This window comes from Hibiscus syriacus, unplaced genomic scaffold, assembly GCF_006381635.1.
Source record: "Hibiscus syriacus cultivar Baekdansim isolate YM2019G1 unplaced genomic scaffold, ASM638163v2 tig00111086_pilon, whole genome shotgun sequence".
Lineage (NCBI taxonomy): Eukaryota > Viridiplantae > Streptophyta > Magnoliopsida > Malvales > Malvaceae > Hibiscus > Hibiscus syriacus.
This window is the reverse complement of record NW_024062977.1, coordinates 112,757-132,392: the sequence shown is the minus strand read 5'-3', so window position 1 is coordinate 132,392 and position 19,636 is coordinate 112,757. Positions and strand designations below refer to the sequence as shown.

Genomic DNA, 19,636 nt, shown 5'->3' with positions numbered 1-19,636 from the left:
TCTATCTTCACTGATGTTTTTGTTTAATTGCAATTTTTATCTTAATTACATTCATAATATTTTATAAGATTTAAAACGGTTTTTATAAATTTAACCCAAAAATAATAATATTCGTAATTTTTTATAAATTTAACCCAACAATAATAATATTTATATAATTTTAATATTCTAATATGCTTATATACACACAAATAGGCCTGTAAACGAACAGAACACACACGAACGAAGGTATGTTCGTGTTCGTTTATTTAATAAATAAACGAACATAAACAAACACGAACATAAACGAACAAATTTTTTTGTTCATGTTCGTTCATTAAAGAATATAGAATGTTTATGTTCGTTCATTTAAATGATAAACGAACAAAAACGAACGAACATAAACGAACAACACAAACACAAAAAAAAACTTATTCGAACACAATAAATCAATGTAAAAAAAGTAAACAACAAGAATAACAACTTAAAATTCATTAATATAACCTGCAACTTTAGAGTTAATTTGTTCGAATACGACAAAAATATACATAAATCATATATAAACTATATGAACATAATAAAGTCTTAAAGTTAATTTGTTCAACAAAACAATCTTCTTGAAATCCAAACTTGAAATCCAAACAACTTCAATAATCTTCGTAACATATTCAACTTGCCCTCTGTTCAAACATAAATGAACGAACATAAATGAATGAGCATAAACGATCATATAATCAAACGTTCACGAACGTAAATGAACGAACTAGCCATTTGTTCGTGTTCGTTCATTTAATTAAATAAACGCAAAATCTTGTTCATGTTTGTTCATTTAATAAATAAACGAACATAAACGAACTTCCCGCCACACGGTTCATGAACGGTTCGCTGAACGTTCAGTTAATTTACAGGCCTATACACACACGTAATCTCATTTTTTTTTTATAATTTATTTAATTGAAACTTTAAATTCATTTACCTAAAAGTTAAGTTATTACGCCCACTAAAAAGTAATATAAATATTAAATTTAAAAGGAAAATGAGGATATAATTTTAATAATATTTTTATACAAGTTTGATCATCTTGAAATAATATTTTCAATAACATTTTAATAATATTTTTATACAGGAGGATTAAACTGGGCATTATCAATATTTTATTTTTATTCGAATCAATACTCCATCTGACTTAATAATTCGTATTCTGTAAAAAACAATCAAAATGAAAAACGATGAACAAAAACCAGTACAATATCTTTGATCGCATAAATGGGACGCTGACACGATAGTTTTTTCAATAAATCGTAAGCATAACGGCCTAAAACCAGAATAACACACGAGAACAACTGTTATTATGCACACAACAACGGGACATCAATGTTAAGAAAAGCAATCTGAAATGAAATTCCACATGAGTGTCAAGAAACTGGGATTTACCAGCCCAAATATCTGACCCTTTTTTCATGGCTGATCTTCATCTGACCTTGGGCGCATCAGTCTTCTACGCCTTCTTGGGATCGGAGATGCATCGCCATCGCTCAATATGCGCACATCACCTTCATTGTCCTCATCTTGCAGACCCAAGATATTTTCACCCCAGAGGAACCTACGCTCGGGACGTCGGTGCCTTGACCAAACTCGGGACCTTGCTCTGGGTTCACGAGCACTGTCAACCGAACCAATCGACTGAAACAGAAAGAAAGTAGTCCACCATGCTTCACCTGTGCCATTCTCCCTTTCTCCAGCCAACCTATCTCCATCTTCGATGACATAGTCTCCAACCACAACAGCACCTGGCATGGCAGATCGAATAGCGCTTAGAGTGTCATCATATCCTCTTTGGTGCTCAAGGCGGCGCCAGGCTCGTTCTCTGGATGGATCGATATCTGAAGGTCGTGTCATTGGATGAACTCTCCTGGCATGCCGACGCAACTCCTGGTAATTGCCACTGTAGGAGCAAGATTCCTTGGAGCAAGTTCTCTTCTTCAGATTCAGATATTTTCTGGCCTCTTCCACAACCTTCCAGCCGAGTATGCTCCCTCCACAGAAAGGGCATTTCAAACTAGATTTAGAGTTTGATGTATTCTCTGTATCTACTTCTTCAAATTCAGCTCTTCCCTGAAAAGATTCCCCTGTATCTACAATGCCTTCTCCTTGTGAATCAAGATTTATTTCATTGAGATTTTGACTTCCATTACCTTCAATAAACACTGTTCTCAAGTTCATATCAGCAGTAATAGAATTCTGTGGGTTTATGGGTGTGGGATGAGGTAATATCGGACTCTTACTAGAATTATCCCTTAATTTTTTAAATCGGTCTAAGCAATTTGAATGCCGGTAGCTTGTATCACAGATGTAAGATCTGCAACCCTTCTCATGCGAGCTGCACAAGAGGAGAACAGCATTGTGCGGATGTTCCATACAGATTGGACATGAAACTTCATCCAGTTCTTTATGGAAAGCATGGGCATCCGAATCAGTAATTGCTCTTCGTTTAACCCCAGCCATCTTGCACATGCTGTGTCAAGTTACTCAGCATATTGAACTCATCAGGCAATGAGAAAATAGTCCATTAATCAAAAGAATAAACAACGTAGCGAACGCTATAACCAACAATTAGAACCATGCAAAGAACATTTTCAAAAGTTTCCACCTATGTAACTACTGGCTAGTAAAACGAGACAGGAAAAATGGCATCATTTCACAGAATTAGAATAGCAACCAGCTAGATACACCCCAGATTAGAGAAAAAGTAAGACAAGCAAAAAGTTCAGGAAAGCTTATATTCTTCCACAAACCCCAATTTCTTTCTTTCTAGGAAAGGCAAGGTGCAGGAGGGGAAAGGAATGAAAATCCCCCGATTCCCTTGACAACTGCTTTCTCATCCCGAATTCTTGTCCCATTTACACATGCACACTAATAATGACATGCAGAGTTATGCTGATTTCAAAACTCAAGTGCCTGCACTTGATAGCCTTCTAGGGATCAACCACCAATACTAGTTTAGATAGAAAGGTGTCTGGAAAAAAATTCTTCGCCCCATACAAGGGAGGGAGTTAAGATGAAGTGCATTTCACAAGGATAAACATGCATTACAACGGAAGAATCTAGAACAAACTATTATAACTTACCTGTTTATTTGGCCATAAAAAAGAAGCAGAAAATATACCTTACCCAATGCCACTAATTGTTCCAAATACTAATTCCGAAAATTGATTAGCAGAAAAATACTGGCAAGCATGGTTTGTGGTATCACAATGATGCCTTGTACCACTAAGTTCACATACAGAACTCGGGGTTATTGTTTCATTTTTCTTTCTCTTTTGGGTTCAAAATGTTCATTTCATGCTTATTCATATGATTTTATTGATAAACTTTCTCTCCACACAAGGTAAACACCCATATACCTACATAAAAGCAAGTTCTTTGCTCTTCACAATTTCCAGAACACCTACAAACCTATATGAATTGGCAAAGTATGCAAATCACAATAGATTTGGTAAGTCTTTTTTTCACTTCATAACTTTATCAACAACTACATAGCAGACCAAAATAAAATTGGTAGGTTGTTTAACAATTCTCCTTGAAATATCCCACTTCAAGTAGCAATAGTCTAAAACATGCTCCAGTAAGTCGGTAACAATTTGCTGAATGTTAGACCAATAATTAAGAAACAAATTGAACTTGGACATAGCACGTCCAATCTTCTCAATCATTAAACCTTTTCTGTGGATAGAGAAAATAATGGTGGCAATGTAGAATCATGGGATGGTGAAGGGGGGAAGCAACCATCTTCCATTTTTAAAAGGTCCCATTTGACATGTTATCAACAATCATTTAAGGGGTGACAAGCTAAAACATCTGATCAGAACTTGCTGCTTTTCTAGGACAAATTTTTTAGATCCATTGCTAGACCACTCCTTACAAAATCAGTCACATGTCTGAAACTAGTGCCAGAAAGGAGGTTACGGATACCTACTATCCATCTAGACATAGGCAATATAAGAACCACCAGTAAAAACATTTCCTATATCTTAACTAACATTAATCAGCTTAGTAAAACAGGAACCTACTAAAATCTTGAAAAAAGTTCCCTAAATTGTTCCTTAACTTTTCAAGTCAAAACATGGAACTTAACCACATTCAGTAGTCTGTAGAAATAAAATTTTGATGTTCAAACTTGAAAATATCACTTCTCCGCTTTTTTCACATACAAAAATATAAAAATAAAGTAACCACAAGAACCATATATATTTTTGTGATTGATTTATAAATAACATCAAAGTGGGCATGGGAGACATAAGCCAATCTAAATGAGTGGCAAACCAATCACAATCAATATTTCTATAACATAAAGAAAACAGTTGAACATTTAACTGAACATAAACTTACCACAAGGCTGAACTTTAAATAAATTTCTATGTGCTACCAACTGAAAACTATAGAATCCTTACTTGTTAAATTCTACAAAGAAAATCACAATTCACAAGAAAAGCCTGATGCAAAGCTCCAAAGCTCTGAACAATATAATGCACTGTAATTAGTCCTAGAAAACTTGATCAAACAGAACCCTTGATTCAGTAACTAAGAATTAATTCATGAACCATAAGATCAACTTACCTGCAGTCATATAAAAAAAACAGAAAAAAATTGTCAGATACAATATATATCCAAATCTAGAATTTCTACCAACTACCAATGGAGACAAGGAAAAAATGCATATAGCCATCTAAACAGTTTAGGAGTAAAGATTGTAATGGTTGGTTGAACCATCAACGCAACAACACTTCCTCAAACTTTTTAAGCTCAATGAGACTAAATTCCCAGTTACTTGAGGATAAACATGTGAGACTGCAACTTTATAAAACAGTAACCAGTTCAAACAACCAAAACTTATTTTCATTTATGCACAACTTCTTTCAATAAAGACCGCAATTCGCAAATAAAACTTTTTCAAAGTCAATTATCGAATTAAACATCTATACAGAAAAAAAAATTGTCAGATATGATACATATCCAAATCTAGAATTTCTACCAACTACCAATGGAGATAAGGAAAAAAATGCATATAGCCATCTAAACAGTTTAGAGGTAAAAATTGTAATGGTTGGTTGAACCATCAACGCAACAACACTTAAAACTTTTTATGCTCAATGAGACTAAATTCCCAGTTACTTGAGAATAAACATGTGAGACTGCAACTTTATATAGCAGTAACCAGTTCAAACAACCAAAACTTTTTTCATTTATGCACAACTTCTTTCTAATAAAGACCGCAATTTGCAAATAAAACTTTTTCAAAGTCGATTATCGAATTAAACATCTATAAAGCTGATCTCCTCAACAACTTTAAAATATCAAGTTTAAAATATCAAACAGAGAGATATACAAGTTGCTTTCCAAAAATAGAAACCTGATCTCCTCAAAAAAATTTCAATCTAACTAATTATCTCACATAGAAATAGAAACCTGATCTCCTCAACAACTTTAAAATAGAATATAACACACACAGAGATATACAAGTTGCTTTCCAAAAATAGAAAAAACTTCATCCAAACCTCAAATAGCACCTCATCTAAAATATCAATCTTACCATCAATTTATCCAAACCCTAAACCTAGCCCCCAAAAGGATTCCTCATTTATATCATCATCGATTTACAAATTACATAAAAAAAAATCAAAAGCACCTCCCAGGAGATAATAACACAGATCAATTCATGAATATAAAAACAGATTTTTAACGATAAAATATATATACATAAAAAGAGGATTTACAGGAGGAAACACGGTATTCGGGAACTGAAAATTATCCGATCTCTAAAAGGGAAGTTGAGATTGCGTAGGAAAAGGTAGAAGAACCGTGGAGAATTACGATCAACACTAATTGAATTTGAAATAAACAAAAACCAAACATCCTTGCCCCTTTATCAATTTTTAAACTATTTTATTCAGATTTATTTGTATTTATAAAGGTGAATGAATAAGGTTTAAGAATAATTACAATAATAATCTTCTATATATTATTATATTTTAATTTAATTCCTATTTTTATTAAATTAAAATAATATTTTTATTAAATATATTATTTCGGATCTAGTTTGATTTGGATTTTATCTAAAAAAGATCAAGTCAAGTTCTGATAAGTGGAGGATGTGTATATTTAGGATTGGATTAGGTCGATTGGATGGAAGATATATAATTTTTTTGTTAGATCGGATTAACTCAAACCCGAGCCAAACAAATCCTTAACACGCAGATTCGCATCCCCTGGGTTTGGATTTGTTTTAGACTGGACGGGCCGCCATCGACCCGGCCCAAGTTTGCTTTAACCCATGACAATCATTTATAGGGAGTATCAAATAACTATAAGTGTGCATTTGGTTCACGGAATGTAAGATTATCAGTGAGAATAAAAGATTACCTGGAAATATGATTACTGGGAATGTTGTATTTTGTGTTTGGTTGGTTTAGCAGTAATGTAAGATTACAGATTTACAGTGTTTGGTTAAAAGAATAAAAGATTATTTGAATGTATATTCTACTAAATTGTTATTATTATATATATTTTTTAACAAATTGAATTCTACTATAATATTACTATAATTAAATTTATATATTTTATTTAAAAAATTTATATTCATAAAATTTATATTTTTTTTACAAAATTGAAAAGATAAATAAGTTTAATGAAAGAGTAAAATTTTATTTTAACCATGAACTTCATATAAAATTCTAATTATATCCCAAAAATTTCACTGTTGGTAATAAAAGATTATTGAGAATAAGATTACTGGCCAATCAAACGGAGGAATGGAGATTTTATTCCACTGGGAATCATTTATGTCGTGAACCAAATGACTCCTAAGAGACAATTAGGTGATTGAATGTTATTAGTAGGTGCAGTAACCTAAGTCCGTCTTATAGAGAGAGATAGGACAATTATTCTTGAAATTTAAATTTTTTTATATATTTTTATTAAAAAATATTTTTATTTCCTCTTAAAATTTTAAAAATTCAAACATTTATTTTAAAATTTTAAAATTTTAAATTTAACCCTCAACATAAAATCCTTCTGTCTCTGATTAAATTACATATCAGGTGGATGGTTGTCAGTTATTGTCTTTATTGATTATTAGATAACTAGTGTAAAGGATTATTCAAATAAAATTTTTGAGGAGAGATTGATATTTTAGGAGAGACTAATAACATGATTTAGAGTGTTTATCTTATAAAAATAATAATTTTAAAATTGTATTAGGGTATTTTCTTTGACATGTTAGTGGTGGGATAACATTAATAAGGGTAAAATATATAAATGATTTTTTTACTGTTTAGGATATTGTTTTGTTAAGTCTAAAGACCATTAAAATTTATAAAATATTTTTTTAATTTTTTGAGCATATTGACTATAAAAAGTTATAAAATAGTCACTCAATTATTGATATGTTTCAAATTCATTATTTCCTATTAAAAAATTAACGGTCGTCTGAACTGGACGTCAACCTATGGACTGAGATATGATAAAATATGATTCTAAAATCATTTGAATTGCATAGTCGTTTGAGATTTCGAAATCATATTCTATCATATCTCAATCAATATGTTAACGTCTAGCACAAATAGTTATCATCTTTTCAACAACAAAAAAGACGAATTTAGAATATATGAATAAGAGAGTAATGATTCTGTAGCTTTTAATAGTCGGGAATTCAATAAAACAATGATCTATTATTATAGAACTATTTTATGATTTTTAATAATTGAGAGAGACAATAAAACAGTGCCTTATAGTGGAGACATGTATATACTTTATCCTAGTAATTATAAAAATATATATTAAATTGAAATATAATGATTAGATCTTAAAGTTGAGCATAACACAGGGACTAAAATCATAATTTAAACAGGTGATGGGATGCCGAATGTGTGAGGCAGACACAAGGATCAAGACGAGCCGAAGAGCATCGGGTTGTCCAATATCTCCGCATCAGGGATGGCTAAAAAGCGACAAATTGGATGGAAGATTAGCGGTGGAGAATGAAAGCAACGCTTGCTGGCTGGCTGGCTGACTGCAGCAGCACAAGAGCCAATTTTGCATGCAGAAAAGGGGTTCAGATCAAGTGGGGACCGAGTCAGACTTTATAGTTAAGGCACCCCAATCGTTCCACATTAACAACTGAAACCCCATCTTCCAAAGCTCATCCCCAGTACCGATGCACTCTGACTTCCATTGATGACATAATCTTCTTTCTCATCTTAAATTAAAAACATTTCTTCTCAGGTTCAGCATGCACCAACGTATTGGAGAACAGCTCCATCGATCCACTTATCTCTTTATCTGATCTCTGCTCCAATGCCCATACATTACACTCTTCGATCTCCATTTTAATAATTATATTATGTTCAGAACTCTTCACGTTTCCCAAAACTTAGCTTCTCAATTCTGAACTCTATTTTTACTATCTGATCATCAGATTCAAATTGCAAACTTCCCCCAACACTACTTCTTCTTCAAAGGTTTCATTTTTCCTTTTTTTCTTTGTCTTATTTTGTTACATTCTGCATGGAAACTGGTAGTTTGTCCACAGGTATTGAAGATGAACATCGAGAGAAAGTTGTTTCTGACGATGGGACGACAAGGGTTTTCCCGTGTTTATTTTGTTCCAGAAAGTTTAACAGTTCTCAAGCATTGGGAGGCCATCAAAATGCTCACAAGAGAGAAAGAAGTGCTGCACGGAAGGCTAAAAGGGCACCGGAATATGGACCAACCGGTAACTTGTCGTCTTCATCGATGTTACCCGTTCTTTATGCACCGGCGAGCCATCATTGAGTTTCTTACAGTACCCTCCGATGTATATAACAGCTCATGCTGCCAACTTCCGTTATTTCCCGAACCATCACCATTTATCCGATAAGTTCGGGTCGAGTGGTGCCGCCAGGTTTGGTAATAACGGTGGGCTTTTTGGTGAGAGTAGCAATGGTTATTGTCACAATCATCAAGCTGAAGAGGACGATCAAAGTTGCTTCGATTGGAAAAGGAGCATAAGGTGCAATGATTACTTAAACACTCAAGAGCTATCAATTGCGGACGATAATAATCCAGGCATTGGAAGGGTTGATCGAAAGGGCAAAGACCAAAAGCTTGACTTATCTCTTCGTTTATGAATCAAGAGAGAATGATGATCAATTTTTTTTGTTAAGAGGGTAATTGCTATTGTTTTCTCTTTAATTCTTCTACTACATGCTTTTACAATAAAATATATCATATGATGATTTCACTCTTTTAATAGATATTTGTTGCTGTGACTGTACGTACGTGAAAATATAAACATATGAATCACATGCAGAAAGCTTTGACACTGTACGTAAATGACCGTACTTTCCACCTTTGTCTGTAAATTTATAAGAACATGTTCCGAAAGCCAGCAATGAATTATGTGAAGAGAAAATGTGTAAGTCTTTTTACAGTGCATATACAATATACAAAAGTGTAATACAAAATTATGGATGATAGAGAACTATCAATGATTAGTCTTCATTTGTACTTTTCCATTATTTTTCTTGCTTCTTCTACGGGGTCTTCCATAGAGTCACTGCCACCACCACCGCCTCCTCTTGGCCCTTGATCTTTGTTCAAAACAATAAACACGAAATAAACAAGTCCCATCGTGGCCTGTTCATCCAGAAGAACACATTATTCGTCATCATAAAATGGTGCGGTGCCTCTAGCGGCTGCCACCACCTTATCAACAAGAAGGGGAGGCGGATGAAGGACTTTTTGCAGCATGTATAATGATCAATCAGTTTTCATATTAAACATAATATAAATACAAATCGGTTCAGATAAATTGTCTACAAATCAAAATACGATTATTTTTAGTGATAGCCACGATTTTAACAAGTTAACTGAAAAGATGAGGTTCGATATATAGGCATGCAGTTAAAATCCTCAGGGAAAGGAAATGTTGCAACAATTGTAATGCTCTGCCATATTCCTCGAGTAAAAATGGATGAAAAGTCGGATTAGACGTGAAATACCTTCTAGATTCACGAACAGTAACAAAGCTGGTGACCTTGAGTTATTCTAATGTCACAAAAGCAAATTATACATGATTCACACAGAGACTTAATTCTTTTACTCTATAAGCTGTGACCTGCAGCACTTGCAGGCATCCAAGGAAACCAATAAGTGAGAGTTGTGATTTATGCTGTTCACGTTCCTTCTTGTGGTTTATAATGGTGCTTTCCGGGTTCTTTTTTCAATGGTGAATAACAGTCACCCAGTCAGACAGATTGAATATCAAATACACAGCTACCTCAAGCTGCTAAATCAAATTTTTATATTTCGCATTTCAGAAGGAAAAGATAGCATCATCTTCTGTTGATCTATAGAGAATATAGCTCTGTAATTAGATTTAGATTTAAGTAGCAGCACTTGCCATTTGTGACAGTTTTGCACGGAAAACATTATTCAAAAGGGATCCCTGAAGATGTAACCAAAAAACTATGGCTTTAAGGCAGTGTTTTTTTCTACATATCAGTATATCACATTCTCATAGATTACATGCTATGCTACTCAGATTTCAAGGGTGAGTGGAAAATACGGTTATGTATCCTACTCCTATGTGCGTATTTATATGCCGATTTTCTCTTGGAGGGTTGTACCTTTGTACCCATGTCCAGACATCTCTTTGAGACTGACACAAATACTTAAGGAAAATTGAAGAGTTTGAATGACTAAGCTTACAAGTTCATTCTAATTGAAAGACCTAACAATATAAGTGCAAAATGAGAATCACACCATATATTTGCTGGCAGTTATATATGTATAGCGGTCAACAAGGGCTTGTTCCCTCTCCTTGCATCTAAGTTTTAAGGAACAACAGGCCCATTTTGTGCCTCGAAAGCAATACACAACACAAGTACTTGTTCCTACTGATATGTTTGTTTAACTTCTAAAACTGAACCTATGCTGCTACTTAAGCCTCTCCTGAATACATACAGAATTCATAATCAGAAGAAATGCACAGCATTGCATGATGCTCACCAAACAGACTACAATAAATCAGCAGCCATCAATCATTTCTTTTCCCTTTAATATTATGCAAGCCGTAAAGGCACACAATGGCAACTACTAACTGTGAATCTACCATAAATATGAATCATACACAGGATATACAGCAGCAAAATCACTACATAATCATATAAGCAAAGAAAGAAATACAACATACCAGCGCAAAAAAAACCGTTGACAGGAAATGACCTGAGTACAAAAAGTGCAGCAGACAGAGCAACTACTGTAACAGAGATCCTTGGCCTCGGTACAGAGTCCTGAACTCGAAAACATAGGAACGAGCATTTTCAACTACGATGTTAATCCGAACACTATAACCACAGGAGAGAAAAATAGATGACCTTACTGGCACTAGATTGGTTCCAGCTTCAATTCCATCCTTCCCAACCTTCCATACAGATTGAATAACTGATAATAAAGTTCAAACAGGCTGTCAGTGCTAGTCAAAAGACCCACATTAAAACAGTCCCAAATCAATGAAATTATGATAGAATTTATCCAGAAAATCGACTTGCCTTAATGCTACAAATCTAAACTATAAATGCAGTTCTCAATCACATCATTTTTAAACACCCATTTACATGTCAATGATTATTCAGAAGAATAGAGAGAGAGAGAGAGAGAGAGAGAGAGAGAGAGAGAGAGCAAAAAGCAAACCTTTGAAGAAGTTGGACTGAAGTGCAAAAACAAGGGGTCTTGGTGCTAAGGGCTTATTAGATTTGATATTTGAGAAAAGGGTTCTTCTCTTTAAACTTAAAAAGGAAGTGGAAGACAAGAAACTGGAGAGAGTGAGAGCTAGGGTTTGCTTCTTGTAGAAACATTTTGGAGAGTGTGGTGATATAGAGAACATGCTATTAATCACAGCTGGGGAAGCCATGAAACACAAAGAAAAATAATACTGAAGTGTGTTTAAAAAGATAATTATGTTTCTGAAGAAAATCAAGAGATGAAATCATGAAACAAACTTTGCCTAGATGAAAATCTTCCAGTTGCTTATGTTGTAGCGTCAAGACTCAAGAATCCTGATGCTTACTCCCTACCTCAAAAATAATGGGGAATAGGCCCACATTTAGATTAACCCAACCGAGATAATTAAGCTTCAAGGAAGTCCAAATTTGGAACATATAATTAATTTCCAGGCGAGATGGTATTGGGCTAGTCCTACTCTTTGAAATTTTTTTTTATATTTTATGATATAATTTTATATCTTTAAAATTTTATAATTTTATACCCCTAAATGTTTATTATAAATTCTTTAAAGTTCATAGCACTGATATAAAAATGGTAAATTACACGTTTCGTATCTAACTATAGTTTTGGTTCGTTTTAATACCTAAACTTTCAACTTTTTTAAAATCATACCTAAAGTTTAATTTTTATTTTGTTCTAGTATACTGTTCAAAATTTAATGTTAAGTTGTGGAACTAAATTGAAGGCTTAGGTACTAAAACATACCAAAATTGATAGTTTAGGTACTAAATGTGTCAAGTTTTTAACGGTGGGGTACTAAGATGAAACAAAAACTAAATGTCAGTTATGATTTAAAAAAATAAAAATTTAAATACAAAAATGAACCAAAAATGATAATCTATGTACTAAATACATAATTTACCCTATAAAATTTCATAGGTCGTGGTTATTATCTATATATTGATGTAAGATTATCAAAAATCGATGATAATCATAATTGACTTATTTAGAATTATTTGATGAGAAATTTTAAATTTAAGACATACAAAATTAAAATACATATTGTTAGGCTCGATGAAACTCGATCGATCAATCGAAATATGTCAAGAGGGGTGAATTGGCTTTTTGAATTTTAGGGAGTGAGGAGTATAAATATAGAAAAATTTGCACAATGATTTATAGTGGTTCAACTCCCTCAATGAAGTCTAAATCCACTAACTAAGCTCCTCACTTAGGATTTTCCAACAAATCCATTAATTTGTTCTTTCTTTTTCAAGATTCAAGAGTAACCTTTACAACTCTCTAGTTTTTCACTTGGGGTAAACTAGAACAAAAACCCCTTTACAAAGGATAAGAGATGTAAACAAGAAAATCCTTACAAGGTAGGTGTTTACAAAGGTTAAGCTCACTAAAACACTAACATTTACAAGAGAAAGAAAAATAAGATTGAAAAACTCTTCTATTATGTTTGATTGCTTTGATAGGCTTTTTGTATATTTATATAAAATTTACGAACCATAATTTATATAATATATAATTTTAAATATTCACGTACTTTTATTATATTTATTTTTATTACATTTTTTCATATCATATTATATTTTAAACATTTTTCTATATTTTCAAGTTGTTACAATTACGCCCCCAATTTCATGTGTCATACAATTCAAGTTACTTTTCTAATACCAATTTAGGGTATTTTTATTTGTATAAAATATATAAATACTCTTGTGATATATTAGTTTTGTGTCTAAAATAACAAAAAATCAATTTTCTGCTTTATTTTATTAAGGTAAGGTGATTACAAAGTAGTATTTGTTCTAAATACTTTCAATCATTTGACAATCAACGCTCAATCACCTTGCTGTAACCGCTAGTACTTGAACAGTAACCTCTAGAAACAATAACGATTTTTTTTAACCATTGAGGTAGATAATAATGCAAAGCCAACTAAACTTCGAGAACCTTAATGTTTTGAGTCCAATTTTTACATGGGCCACCTTAGTTCTATTTATCTATCATTTATGGACACAATGTTCAATTGTAAACCAATATCCTTTTGAATTTTGAACATTTACTCTGATTAAAATAATATATAATTAAATTGAAAATTTTAATATGATCAAATTTGAGAATAAAAATTAAATTAACCACTTATGTTTAATATATAAATTAACAGCATATTTAACTTTATAGATCCGTGACTATTATTTCAGTATTGAAATTTTAAAATTATATGAATTAAGAATGAATAAATTAAAATATACTTCCATTTTAGTTCATGTAATTTTAGTCGCCCATGGTTTATTTTTTTAAGGACATGTTTCATCATCTGGTGGTTCAAAAAATTGAAGGAAAAAAAAACTTTGAAGAGTTGATTAAAATGAATTTTTTTATAGTTGAGTGACTGAAATGAAAATGGAACCTAACTTTAGTGTCCTGTTTGAAAAAACATCTTTTGTGGTGACCAAAATGAATGCTTCAATGCTCATATTTACAGTTGACACGTTTCTTAAATCTCGAATAAATATGTAACGTAAATTTGCGGTTACAAAAGTTGATGAAACCAATGCTCATGTTTGACGCACAAAGTTTTTTGATTTGGTGGCCGTTGTTTAGAATATTTTTTTAGAATTAATTATTAGTATCCGATCTATTAATCGACTAATCTTAGATCGGTATTGTAGAGGTGAGAGCGACCATCCCAACCCAGTTTGCTCCATTCACAACGTCAGGATTTGAACTCCTGACATTATTTAAGAGACCTAGTGTCTCATCTCAGTAAATTAACCGGTTGTCGATAATGTTTGGAGTTTTCTACTATTTATGTTTATCGCTGTTTTTTTTAAAGGATGGAGTATTTCAAAAAAGATAAAAAAAAACTTAACAAAAAAGGACAATCTTATTTATTTTATTCTCGACGACGACGACAACTTATAAAAACACTGCTAGAACAACACTGTTTTATTCTTTAAAACTGAGAAGAAGAGAACAACACAACAACAACATCAAAGGTAGCCAACAGCTACTGCATGACAGTCCTTTGTTTTGTCTTCCATTTTTTAGATACTTGGGTAGTGACCATCCAATTCCCTCAGGATGGAAATAAGGAGCTCGGGAGACATGGGCTTCTCCGAGTATACATCAACTCCGGCTGCCAAAAACGCTTGCCTCTCTCTTTCGCTGAAGGAAGCAGAGACCCCAACCATCTTGCTTCGCGTCCCCATTGCACGAATCCGTCTCGTAGCCTGTCATAAAAACAGACGAATAAACATAAAACAACTTATATAATCTATTAATAGACTAATAAGTTATTCTTATTCCTCTAGCCTGTGCGGTCTGAGCACAATATTACTATTAAGTATTGTGCTCAGTGCTCAGAACGACAAGACTAGAAAAAGTGATGATATAGTTATTTTAAGCGATGTTTACCTCAATGCCATCCAGCATGGGAAGATGCTTGTCGATGACGATGAGGTCGAATTTAGCACCCGAAGCGATGAGCTCAACAGCAGCGTCACCGTTGTCGACACCTTGAGTATGGAGTCCACAAGATTGAAGAATTCCCTGCTCCACTGCTCGGCAAAAATCGACACCGTCGACGACAAGAGCAGTCAACCTGTTCCTCAGAACGATGTCGTTAAATGAAAATCGCTTAGGATTTGGTCGTCCTCCATTGCCCGAGTTTGCCCTGTCATCTCCTGAAGGGAAAGCCGGTGCCATCGATCACCTGAGATTAAAACATGTTAAGGATTTGGACAAGAAACTGAAATAACAAGCGAAAAAGAAAAGAAAAAGACCAAACTTGAAGAACTGCTTTGCCTGAAACTATTCACTAATGGAGACAAAAGACAATGGCTATGTTTTCAAGAGGAAATGGTTTTGCTTGCTTACTATTAGCAAGCAACTAGAGAGCTGAATTGGTGTGAAAGCAAGAGGCTACATATGCAGGTTTAAATAGGGAGTAAAGGGTTAACAACTTTGGATTTATCCTCCATTTTCAGTCCACGATGACTATAACAACCGCCTATTAAAAACACCACAAGAACAACGCCAAAATGTCATTGTTTAAAGCTAAGTAAAGAGAACAACACGACACCATCAAAGCTAGTAATACAAATTTTTAAGGTGGCCAGCAACAACTACATGAAAGTCCTTTGTTTTGTGTTTCATTTTCTAGATGAATCGGCATCTCTCTTTCATTAAAGAAAGTAGAGAATTGATATGCCATAAGAATAGAAGAAGAATCATAAAACAATTTATCATACGATCCACTGACCAACCAATAAAGTTTTCTCATTTCTCTTGACCGCACGGCCTGAGCACAATACAAGTATTATGCTCGCATCGACGGTTCAACACGACCAAATAAAATAAAATAAAGGGTAAAGTATAGTAATGGTCACTGAACTTTTATAAAGCTTTCATTTAGGTCCCACAACTTTTAAAACATGGAAAACAGTCCTCTAACATTTAGTCCGTTTGCAATATGGTCTCCGTCGTTACACAGTTGTTAGTATGTTTGTAATATGGTCATTGAACTTTTCAGGCGCTTGCATTTAGGTCCCCCAACTTTTAAAACTTGCAACACAATCCTCAATTTCATTCTAAACCTCAAATTCCTTTTCGATCTCGAATTTTCTTTTTCGCTTCTCTCTTCTCATTTTTAGCGTAACTTTTCAGTCGGGGAAGCATGGGAAATTTTTATCTAACTTTGAATTATGTGGAGATGTTGACTTGAATAAAGGTCCATTGACAGAAGACCCGACCAAGGGACTATCGGGACCATCAACGATTCAAGGTGTAATGTTAGATACATATCATTTCAGGTGAAACATAGATATTCGATGAAATGATTGTGAGAAAAAATGGTGTTAGAAATGCAGAGTTGACAAATACTACTAAGATGAACTAAGTATTATTGTTGAAAGTCACCAACAAAGCTGGAATTATTTTGTATAAATGGCATATAATAATTTCTTCGTTTGATCCTTGTGGTTAAAAATTTTCTAACAGATGATAAAATATAATGAAATCTCAAACAACGCATTCACCTCTTAGTCTCTTTCGCTCACATGCACTCTCGTTTGGTTTTTGTTCTTCAATTTTCCGCCATGTAAAATTATAAACCCAAACAGTGCTCTGTCTTTCAGCTTTTTATTTACAAAGAAAAAATGGAGGAAGAATTGCAAAAACGCAACACTAATTGCGTTTATTTCTTAGCATCTCCCCTCACTTGCAAGAAGGTATTTATTTTCTCTTTTGGGCTATCCGGAAGTAAGCTTTTCCTCTTTCGTACTTTCCCATTTTCAGCTTGCAATGTGTATTTTTTGTTGAAATTTTTATGTTTCTGAAACTGCATGTCAATGATCTGGATATTCAGTGTTAGTTTTGAACCAAAATCATCTAATTTTCTTTCTTTCTTCTTAATTAAAACTTTTAGTACTCATTGTGAAAGATATTCAGTCCACCAGAATAGAAATGAAAGAGGGTACTAGGCTAATTTTTTTTTATCTTTTGTTTGGTTTTTCTTTAAATCAGGGAATTGGTTGAGTATCGACATAGTGAAATCGGCAGGCTCAATCCGAGAGACTTTTGGTACTAGTTTACTGGAATTGTATTAATCCGACTTATGGTTTTCGGCGTCCCGTGAATTCTTATTCTTTTTAATAAGTTAATGTTGATTATGGGATAGATATATCGTGAATGAATTGAATTTTTTTACATGTTTTGGAAATTTTACAGTTGAATTGTATTGAATTATAGCTTTAGAAGACAATTATGCATGCACGCAACTCGAAAGGTATCATGACATGGTAGTATATTTGGAGCAGCTACTTGACCGTATCATGATGCCTTTCATGTTGCGAAAGAGTCTGAGAGGTGAATGCGCTGTTTGAGATTTCATTATATTTGATCATATGTTGGAAAATCTTTAACCACAAGGATTAAACGAAGAAATTATTATGTCATTTATACAAAATAATTTCAGCTTTGTTGATAACTTTCAACAATGATACTTAGTTCATCTTATAGTATTTGTAAACTCTGCATTTCTAACCCCTTTTTTTCTCACAAGCATTTCATCGAAGAGAGAAGCGAAAAAGGAAATTCGAGATCGAAAAGGAATTTAGGGTTTATAATGAAATTGAGGACCATGTTGCAAGTTTTAAAAGTTAGGGGGACCTAAATGCAAGTGTCTGAGAAGTTCAGTGACCATATTGCAAACGTACTAACGGCATTGTAACGACGAGGACCATATTGCAAATGGACTAAATGTTAGAGGATTATATTACAAGTTTTAAAAGTTGAGGACCTAAATGAAAGTTTTAGAAAAGTTCAGTAACCATTACTATACTTTACCCTAAAATAAAATGTGTGACTTTATATATAGGGATGCCCGTCCTGAAATGCAAGTAGGGATGGAAATTTAATCTGAAACCGATAGATTTCGGTTCAGTTTGAATTAAATCAAGTTGGATTTGTTAAAAGGTTCAAGTTTGAGTTGAGTCAGATTTTTTAGGGAATAAGGTCGGGTTCAGGTTCAGGTGGACTGTGAAAAACTTCGACCCGACCGGCTTGGAATAATAATGCAATTTCTTCAAATAAATTTACATATAATTATTATAATACCCCATCCATCTATTATTATTTTCAATTAAATCCTTATTTTGTATCGTTTGGTCAAATTAAGTCATATTTATACTATAAAATTAGATTCATGTCAGAATCGAATAAATATATATATATATATATATATTAGATTGGATTGAATTGAATTCAAATAAAATATATATATATTATTTTAGTTAAATCAAATTAATCAAAGTTCCAACTCAACCCGTTACCATCACTACCTGTGAGATCCTATTCGCATAAATTGTAATCAGCCTCAACTGCGTGCTGTTAGGATCCTCCAAGTGTGAAAAAAAAGGCCGCTATTAACATAAAATTAATTTAGATCTTTAAATTAATGAGAATACTAACCCACTAGGTTTAACACAACATGTTTTTTTTATCTAATGTTTTATGTTATAGATTTAATTTTCCAATACTCAATTTTATTATTCATTGCTAGAAAATTTCAACATTATTACATATGTGAATTCAGGACAAATATTTTTATTGTTTTATCTTTAAAGACAGTATTCATTTAATCCGACTTTGTAACACTTTTTTTTAAAGAATAGAGTACTTCGAAAATGACAAAAGATAAAAATTTAATAAAATAAGACAATCTTATTTTGCAATGCATGTTTCTAAAAGAGTAGAATACTTCAAAAACAAATGCAAGGTAAAGGCTTAATAAAAGAAAACAATCTTATCTGTGTCATTACCGACAATCATACTCGACGACCACTTCAACAAACAATGCTAACTTGCTAAGACAACACTAAAATTTTGTTGTTCGAAGTTAAGAAAAAAGAACTGTACAAGCAACAACATCAAAGCAGGTAACAGAACTTTTGAGGGTAGCCAACAACAACTACATGGAAGTCCTCTGTTTTTGTCTTCCATTTCCTAGATGGTAAACTTAAACTTTTAAGATTTCAAGGGGACGACTTGAATTTATAAAATTTTAGGAGAATAAAAACAAATTTTCAATAAAAATTACATGGAAAAAATATAAAATATATGATAATTTTAAATTTTTAAAGAAATCACTACCTACCCACCCCGTCGGTTCATCCCTAATAATATCCGTATGAGACATGCGACTCTGATAAGCAAGGCATAGCTATCTCGCTGTAGGTTTAGTTTCGATACTTTCTGGACTCGAACACAGATATTGTAAAGAGATAATTGGTTTTGGTAAAGCTGATGAGATATTCAATTTTTTTTGGCATTAGGCTGTGTTTAGGGTTTAGCCAGAGAATCGAACCAATTTCACTGA

The 19,636-nt window shown here is 33.1% G+C and overlaps 2 protein-coding genes and 2 pseudogenes across 3 annotated transcripts; 1 reads left to right on the top strand and 3 right to left on the bottom strand.

Annotated features, from left to right (window-relative positions):
- Positions 1 to 1,243: 1,243 nt before the first annotated feature.
- Positions 1,244 to 5,930, bottom strand: LOC120152151. 2 transcript variants are annotated; one of them, XM_039164429.1, is made up of 3 exons: positions 5,754 to 5,930; positions 4,369 to 4,596; positions 1,244 to 2,494 (listed from the first exon to the last, which is right to left on the bottom strand). In XM_039164429.1, the coding sequence occupies exon 3, from the start codon at positions 2,491 to 2,493 to the stop codon at positions 1,438 to 1,440; it is 1,056 nt and encodes a 351-aa protein (XP_039020360.1). In that variant the 5' UTR covers position 2,494; positions 4,369 to 4,596; positions 5,754 to 5,930; the 3' UTR covers positions 1,244 to 1,437. The 2 variants fall into 2 exon arrangements, with proteins under 2 accessions (XP_039020360.1, XP_039020361.1); XM_039164430.1 differs by lacking the exon at positions 5,754 to 5,930 and having other exon boundaries at positions 4,369 to 4,716.
- Positions 5,931 to 8,541: 2,611 nt separating this feature from the next.
- Positions 8,542 to 9,236, top strand: LOC120152153 (annotated as a pseudogene).
- A 173-nt stretch (positions 9,237 to 9,409) lies between these two features.
- Positions 9,410 to 12,055, bottom strand: LOC120152154 (annotated as a pseudogene).
- Positions 12,056 to 14,804: 2,749 nt separating this feature from the next.
- On the bottom strand, positions 14,805 to 15,649 carry LOC120152166 (two-component response regulator 24-like). Its single transcript, XM_039164441.1, has 3 exons — positions 15,627 to 15,649; positions 15,175 to 15,470; positions 14,805 to 14,990 (listed from the first exon to the last, which is right to left on the bottom strand). Exons 2-3 carry the CDS (start codon positions 15,463 to 15,465, stop codon positions 14,805 to 14,807), a joined length of 477 nt encoding a protein of 158 aa, XP_039020372.1. The 5' UTR covers positions 15,466 to 15,470; positions 15,627 to 15,649.
- Positions 15,650 to 19,636: the final 3,987 nt, after the last annotated feature.